General features: G+C 44.8%; 1 protein-coding gene across 1 annotated transcript in view; it reads left to right on the top strand.

Moving 5' to 3' along the window:
* The first annotated feature begins 4,880 nt into the window (after nt 1-4,880).
* RHOJ (ras homolog family member J) overlaps nt 4,881-8,803 on the top strand; it is a 63,815-nt gene continuing 59,892 nt past the window's right edge. Inside the window, exon 1 of the mRNA XM_054827105.1 lies at nt 4,881-5,629. Coding sequence (XP_054683080.1) covers nt 5,452-5,629 — 178 coding nt within the window. The 5' untranslated portion in view covers nt 4,881-5,451. The remainder of the gene's footprint in view (nt 5,630-8,803) is intronic.

Raw genomic sequence — 8,803 nt, 5'->3', positions numbered from 1 at the left:
CATGTGCAATTCTCATTATATAGCAGCTGTCTCAGGGAACAAGTGGGTGCTCTGGTGGACGGGACATCAATCATCCTTTGCTTGACCTCATCTCCCAAAAGTAATTTGTTTTATAAGCTCATCTTTCCAAAGGGAAACCCAATGACACTAATTATATTCATGGCAGCAGCACCAAACAGGGAACCCCCTGCCTCTGGCATGGACCACCATGGTGGTGGTGATGGTGGCAGTGTGACTGATGGTGTGTGATGGCTGTAGAGAGACTTGCTCTCACTCAACAAGTCTCAAAGCTGAACCTCAGTACCTGCCCTTCAGCAAGCCACCTCTAAAAAAGCTTCACACAGAGCACTTCCACCCCTCCTGTGGTCACTGTTAAGCTGTTATTTTTCCTCCTTCAGTTGCTGCTTCTGCTTTTCAATATATCAAATTCACTTGAGGTCTCAATGACCACTTCACTGGGGTGGGAGGCTGATGAATGGGGCTGCCAGCAAGGAAGGGGAAGAGAGCATGGAGGGAATAAGGATAAAGTGCCCTCATTTCAATTGTTCTTAGCACGATGTGGAGGCTCATACAGGCAACCCAAGAACAAAGAGGAGCAACCCCAATGCTGCTCTATCTAGGATGAGGGGTCCAGGAGGCTCCCCTGAGAATATGGTGACCATAGGGATGTCTTCAAGCCCCAAATTCATTTAACTGCAAGGGTCCGTCTCTTACCATATCATAGTCCAGGAAAGGTCCTGAATCTGATGGCCAGGGAAACCAGGTTTTGAACAGCACAGTGATAGGCTTAATATTGTTCTGCTATGCTCATTCCAATATAGACACAATCCCTGCCCTAAAAAACTCTGACAATCTAAACAGAGTAGACAAAGGGTAAGAAAAAATGTGAGAAAAATTGCCTGAAGTCAATTTACAGTTCAGTAGCAGTGCCAGAAACCTCATTCCCACATCAATGCTGGTAGATGGAAGGAGGGAGGCTGGACAAGGCTGTTTCTAGCAGTGAGAGGTGGGGAGAAATGTTTCACAGTAATGCACTCACCTTGAAAATCTCCCACCCCCTGGAGCTGCCTCTTATGGGTGACAATGTAGAGACAGATCTGCTCGGTTTAGGCCAATGGATGATGAAGGAGAGGGTTTAGGAGGAAAGAGCCTAAGGAAAGGTGAGGGCCCTATCAAATCCAGGCAGTCAGGTCTGGTGAGGAAAACAGTTAGTGGAGAATATTCCTCTGATTTCAAGTTTTAAGTTCATATGGTTGCACAAAGGAGGACCACTGCATTTCAGGAGACACTGGGGAGAAACATGGGAGTGGCAGGGCTGGCCAGGGGAAGAGGAACAAGTTGCCCAGAGAGGTGGTAGATGCCCCATCTCTGGAAACATTCAAGGTCAGGTTGGACAGGACTCTGAGCAACTTCATCTAATTGAAGATGTCCCTGCTCATTGCAGGGAGGTTGGACTAGGTGACCTTTAAAGGTCCCTTCTAACCCAAACCATTCTATTGTTCTTTGAAGAGAGCAGGGAGAGCACAATACAGCCTCATAGCCTTTTTTCCCCTGTGCAAGCCTGCAGAGAAATATAGAATAGAGTTAATTGGCAAACTCATTGCTTATTGCAGAGCTAATTAAAAAATTTGCAAGTTCTTCATCTCCTACAGATCTTCTCACCAAAATTTCTTGCACTCCCCTTGAACTTGCTAATCCCCAAGGACGCAGCTCTAGGGACTGCCCTGTCAGACCTGTGCTGATGAAGATGAAGCTGATGCTTCCACACAGATGTGTGGGAGTTGGACATACTCTGCAGTCCCAGGAACAGATCTGCTACCAGTTAATTTGTTAATTAACAAAAGGTCAGAGGCACTTCATCTAGAGCAGAGCTCTTTGAGAAATTTTGCTAGAAAGTGCCTCAGGTGACATCTTCACAGTGCTAATAGCATCTGCCCATATCTATTATGGTCTCTTTTAGCCTCCCTTCTTGCCATGGTGGTCTTGACTAGAAGCTTGAGAACAAGTATGAAACAAACTGGGTTGGATACCAGAGAACCACATGCATTTAAACAAACTTTCCAAGCATTCAGACTAGTTGGGTTCACTTTTTTTTACTTCAACCACATCTTTCCAAACTTCATGGCTTGGAACCAGCCTGCTCTTACTGGATTTGTAAGATGGAAAATGCTGAGATCTTGTGAGCAAATCTGACCATTTCTAACCTAATCATTGAAAGATCAAAAAAGCCTTGGATCCAGATTAAATCACCAGACCTTCTGAGTTTTGCTAATCATTACCAATAACCCTGTGATTGCCACACTGGGGCTCGTAGGCAGCTCCGTTGCGCAGAAGCAGTTTAAGGGGAGCTGAAACTTGTACAGCAACTGCAGAAGGGTCAGCTTAACCTCAAGCATTGCCACTTGCAATTTGCAGGTTAAGAAATCTTCTGTAAAATGTAGCAGGATTGTCTCAAACTTTGCTAGACTGCTAGACGACAGGACTGGCTGTTAATTCACACAGCAGATTCAGGGCCAACTTTGCAAGTAAAAGGTACAACCTCAGAGTAGCAGAGGAATTAATGTTGTCTCAGTCTCCTGAGAGAAAAGTGTAAACCAATGTGATTATACTTTATTGCAATTAAACCAGCTCTTAAGATGGTTTGGTCCAGCTAATCTGAATGATGCCAAACCAAGTTAAAGTAATAAGATTAAAGAAAACATGGTTTTAGTCCAGATATAGGTCTCATTTTATAGGTCTTTATCTTAAAGCCTTTAGAGAAACAGCAAGGGAATTTCATTGTTTAACCTCTTGCAAAAAAAAATTGAGGTGGACACAGTCCTGCTGAGTCTTGCCCAGCTTTATGATCAAAGCAACACAGCTCTGCTAAGCATGGAGGAATGACCCATGGGGATTTTGTTGTAAGCCTAAATCTGGCCTAACTATCATTAAGGCTTGCCTTAAATATGGTATGTCTGATGTTAAAAAAACTTGCAGATGGATTATGCCTGTGTAAAATGGGAAGTGGGATAGCTGTTGCTTTTGTCTGACAGATGCAATGGGGAACTGAACCATGAATTATTGGACTTTTTCACTTCCTCAGGCTCTGCTGTTACCTTGCAACAGCAAGCACTTACTCATATATTTGGCAACAAGTTCACTAGGTTGGTAAGGAAAGGCATAGGGGGTATCAGTGCACCTACTCCCCTTTGTAATAACCAAACAGAAGCACAAGCTTGGAGTTCACCCCAAATGCAACAAGAAAGAAGCTTAAAGAACAAAACCCTGTAACACTTGATGCCCCCCAGGATGACCCAGCTGTGCTGCTGATGGTCGAGATGATCAGCAGAGTAAACGCTTGGAGAATGGTGGTTTAAGTGCCCAGAGTTTGCAAGTTTTGGTGGATAAACCTCAGCTTTGGGCTATAGTTTTGAATCTAAGAGGATGACACCTGAACTCCTAACTGGGGAAACCCTTCAGTGATGCCCTGTGACAGCAGGTGTGATGCTGGGCCTAACACTGCCTACTACTGTTGTCAACAGGGAGGAGGACATGAAGAAGAGGAAGAACATGGGGCATGGTGCACAAATTACTGAATAACTGAGACTTGTGATAAGAGACGGCAAACGGGGGCTCTCCAGGTAAACAGAAAGACCTTGTTCAACCTTGTTCACATGTTTCATCCATTTACCACCGCTTGGGGAAGATGTTGAGAGCTGTTCCAGATCGCTGAAGACTCTGACAGACATGGGGCTTAGCCTGCCCAGGGGAGACTGTGAATGGGTCTTCTGAGCCCCTTCACTGCAAACATCAAAGGATATGCAGTTTGGAGCTAAGGAGGTTCATTACTAAGGTTGGTTTTGTCTTTACTCATGCAGTTTGGGGCTAAGACAGTTCCTTTTTAAGGTCACGTTGGTCTTTACACTGCCAGGCGTGCATCGCTCCATGCCTGTGTCTGCTTTCGGGCATTTCTTTCTAGCCAGGCATGAGCAAGGTGGGGGAAGCATTTAGCACCAGCGTGCTCCCCCGGTTGTTTCCCCCTTTCAAAGCCTTAGAGTCTCGTGGAAGGGAAACACAGCCAGCAGGACGTGCTGGGCTGCTGTACTGGGGTTTATGGTAATGTCTGGCTGGAAATTGCAAAATCTTTCCTGTGGAAGGAGCAGGGAGTTTGGCCCTTCATGTGCATATAGACTGTTACATATTTAAATGGAGAGAAGACTTAGGAGGCATATGAAACATCAGAACAAAAAAGACAAGGGGGCAGGAATTGTACAGTTCAAAGCTGTTTTTCCACAGACTGCTATGCAGTGTTTTGTTTTGTTTTGTTTTGTTTTAATTTTTTAATTCTTGTCACTCTTAATTCCACTTTTTTCTTTCTGCCTGTGTTTACATATTTACACTAGGAGGGAAATATCCCTCTTTTTCTTTTTTTTTTTTGGATGGATGAGGGGAAACACAAGAGAAACTTTCGGAGTGCCTGAATTGAAAAATTATTTATTCTTTCTAACAAAGTTCTTTAAAGAGCTATAGACACAGAAAGTTGACATTAAATTTTACCAACCCATTACAGCTCCCGTCTGCCTTTCCACCTCCCCCCCCTTGCCCTCCCAAATGGAAGAAAATACCTATCCCGAGATCAGGGAGCTTGCGCCTGCGAACGACAGACAGCCCTGAGACACGGGCACAGCTCGCAGCCTCCCCGTATCCCGCCCGGCCGTGTAGGTCCAACACCCGCGTCTTTCACAGCCTCTCCGAAATCCTCCTCGGTGCCGGCAGCCCGGAGAGCAGCTCGAGCGCGGGATGGAGCAGGAAGCCTAAAAACTTCGGTCTGCAGAGAGACCTCTAGTGTTTTTCTTTCTCCATGTCCTGGCAGAGTTCCTCCAAAGTACAAATACACACAGAGCTCCCATTGTTTGCAGCCCTTCACAAGCCCACTGATCCTAATATGGAATTCAGCAGGAAACCCATGATTTCCTGACACACAGCAAGCTGGAGAAAGAAAGGAAAAACTCCATTAAAAACCTCCAGGCTCTCCTCCATGTTAGAAATGAAATGGAAAATGGAGTGGATTTAACAGGAATCCCTGATTCCTGCGGCCAAGCTGGAGGAAGGGAGACGCGAATCAAAGCCACGGGCTGCTGATATTTTTTAAGTCGCAATAAATACTGAGAACTCTGGGGCAGGATGAGGAATTCCTGACTCGGACGAACAAGGACAGATCGCTTTTTTATGATATTCCTCTCTGTATATTTAATTTATTCACCTCAATGATTCCCTTGACTGATCTGGTAATTGTTAGAAGCGGCTGTGACAGCCTGGAAACATTAATATGATTTCCTGAGTTTGAGATTTGCTCCCCCCCCCCCCCCCAAACTCAGGAAAAGTCAATACAATCGCACTTCATTTTTCCTTCATGTGCACTTGGAAGTCCTGGGAGCAGCAAGAGCAGCGGCAGCGGCGGCAGCAGCAAGAATGAACTGCAAGGAAGAAGATGACAACTGCACGGATGGGAGCAGCAATAACACGAAGAAGATGTTAAAATGCGTGGTGGTTGGGGACGGTGCAGTTGGGAAAACCTGTTTGCTGATGAGTTATGCCAACGATGCCTTCCCAGAGGAGTATGTGCCCACCGTGTTTGACCACTATGCAGGTAAGAAAGTGCTTTAAAAGAAATTTAATTGAAAGCTGCAGGAGGGCCAGGTGGGAGGTAGAGGAAGATCAAGGAGAGGAGAAGATGGTTCAAAGGGGATGCATGGGTTACTTTTGTCCGGGAATGTGATTCGGGCCTGGGTGGTAGCCAGGCAGCTTAGATGGTAGCTCATACAATTGGGACAGTGCAGGATTTATTCAGAGAATTTATTTGTTTGCTTCCAATTTTTATTTTGTTCTTGGCAAATAAGCAGCATTAGGGATGCAATTAAATCCACCGGATTTTTGGGACAGCAAATATAATTGAGCCTCCATTGATTTATATTCTTGCTTTGTTTTTGAAATTCTGAAGTTCTGAACTTTGCAGGCTGCAGTTAAGATGAAGACTATATATATACACACACATAAAAATATATGCTATCAGTGATCTTGTGACTCATGGCAAATGATGCATGAATTATAATATTTATATCCTATTTAAGGAGTAATCTTTGAGAAAACCAGCATAGTCTCTTTCAGTGCTGTCAGAATATAACTTCCCTTTCAAAGACATTTGTTACTCCATCTATAAATACATTTTATTACTATAAGTTGATGGTAGGGAAAGCAGAAGTGGTGATTGGTTTGAGTACTTTATAGTGAGGGAATCTGTAGTTTAAGAAAAAAATATGAACATAATCAAGGTCATCGATGATGTTCACTGCATCGCTGTGCAAAACAGACCCACAGCTTAAGTACAATATTCACAGGCCCCTTTCTGCAGCAATTACTTACTTTACCCAGCTGTGTCCAAAGTTATCATGCAGATGGTGTGATAGGCTAAAACTGTTGCTCAAACTTCTGCTTAAATTTTCCTATCATCTCAAATGCTGCTGTTTTTCTTCTCTCACTGCTCCTTTGGCTTATGGTTGTTGTTGTTTATGAGATCTCTGAAAAACAGATTCTAGAAGCACTGCAAAACTCATTGCTTATCTTGTAGCAGCAGTTGGAGTTTCCCTCATTCTCTCCCCACCTCCTTAAAAACTGAATTTTCATGGAGTGGCTTATCATAGATTTGGTATTCTGTAATGGGAAAATCTCTGTTTTCATTCTGGCTTCATGTCAGGTTTAGCAGATGAACTGGCCAAACAAGAAAGCTGTGTAATTGCAGAATCTGATCCATGGAAATGTGAAGACCTTTTCCTCCACAAGAGAGGGCAGCATCACTTCTAATGCAAGCAACACTCTTTCCTCCACCCTTCTCACCAGATAGATTAAATAACCATTTTAGAAAAAAACCTTTACCCAGAAAAGACAGAAGAATATTGCATGGTGGAAATAAGTACTTCCACGAGCCAAAACCCCTAAGGAAGCCTGGCTGCATGAATTTATGTCTTAGATTGCAACAGCACCCACTTTCCCGTGATAAGCTGAGATCTACTTGTCCCTTACAGCCTCGGTCCCCAGCAATATGCCGGTCCCAGCACCCACTGCCCTTCTCTCTCTCCCATGCCCTGCGAATACCTCTGCACATGGAAAAACCCATACAATAGCCAGTACCAGATCATGTATGCATCGTCCTGCGGGCTGGGTGGTTTTGGCGTGAGCGTGGGGGCACACGTGTGTGCATGGGGGCTGTGCACACACATACGTGCTGATGCCAGCCAGGCAGGCTGGCACTTGGCGGGGGCACTACGCCCAGTTTCTCTTCCCTACCCAGCCGCAGGTGACTCGCAGGGACTTGCTTTGATTTCCTTTCCTCTCTGTCAGAAGTGGTAGAAATTGCCAGTGGGCTCAAAAGTTACTGAGGGAGAGGAGGGCTGAGAGAAGGACGGGAAGATGAAGACTGGTTTTGTGTAATCTTTATTTCCTTAGGGTGCCAGGTAGAAGCAGTATGCATTCACTTTCAAATCAAGCTACATTTTCAGAGTTTGAAGATTTAGACCTCTAAAATAACTCCAGCTATTCTTATTTGTCTTCTTAACTATCATAACACATAAATATAAACTAAGAATGTTTTCAATGAGAAAGTCCAGAAAGATAAGGGAAAAAATAGCTCTGTATATTAACGTGCTATTCTGAGACAAGCCCTGTCCAGCGGCAGTGGTGAAAACTAGCACTGATCAAAAATGGAATTTCAGTTTTTTGAGAAATCTCATCATTTATAAAACCAATTTCACTACAAAACTGCAAGCAGGAACGAGCAGTGGAAATGACTTCTGGAGCAGACTGCTGGAAAAAAACCACTCATATAACATAAAAATATTACATGGCATAAAGTATAACATAAACCTATTTAAAACACTGTGGGGATTGTGAGAGGAAAGAGCTCACTTGGGACAACCTTGTCTCTGGGCTCACAGCCTTTAGGATATTCTGTGACAACAGCCCCTTCCACATCTGTGTGGCAGCCCACGGTCAAGAGGAGAGGTGACATGGCGGTACCACGTGCACTGTGGTATCACGGGCATGGTGGTGTCACGGGCATGGTGGTACCACAGGCGCCATGGCACACAGGGAGGCTTTGCACGCAGACAGATCCTGCAGGATGGTTGAGGCTCTGGAAAATCACATTTGATTTTACCCCAGGGAACTGATTTGTCTGCCCCTGCCCTCGCTCTGCCAAAACCAACTGTTTCAACTTTCCCAAACTAGCTGAAACCATTTGATTCAGTTCTCCTGTGCTCAAAATTAATGCTTAAAAAATTAATGCTCAAAAGCAATTAATTGCTGCAGATTTTTGCAAAGCTGCACTTTCCATCGAAAGTTTTTCACCCAGGCATTATGACCAGCAGTGATGTGTTAGCAAGAGCTTCCTCTTGCCTCACCAGGTCACAACCTGGTTGTGAGTCCCAGGGCATTTACCAATTTCCTTCTTTCTAATGGAAGAAGTAGGGAGGGGGGGAAGCATTAAAAATCGAGAATTCCAGAGGTGATCTCAGAGCAGTTTCTCACTGCCACGACTCCAGCGACTCGGGGGAGACAGTGATACTATCCAGCCCAGCATTGGGAAAAGCTCCAGATGCACCACTGCTGTGGCCAATGTGTTAACCGTTCACGGCCCCACGCCACCAGCTACGTTTCCTTGCCCTGCTGCATTGCAACTAAAAATTCCTTCCCTGGGCAGGTTTTCATGGCACAGGTGAAGCAGGTGAACTTACCAACAAGGGTGGCCCAGAGGAAGAAGCCAGCATTT

Source organism: Grus americana, chromosome 5 (assembly GCF_028858705.1).
Source record: "Grus americana isolate bGruAme1 chromosome 5, bGruAme1.mat, whole genome shotgun sequence".
Lineage (NCBI taxonomy): Eukaryota > Metazoa > Chordata > Aves > Gruiformes > Gruidae > Grus > Grus americana.
This window is presented reverse-complemented; position numbering and strand designations above follow the sequence as displayed.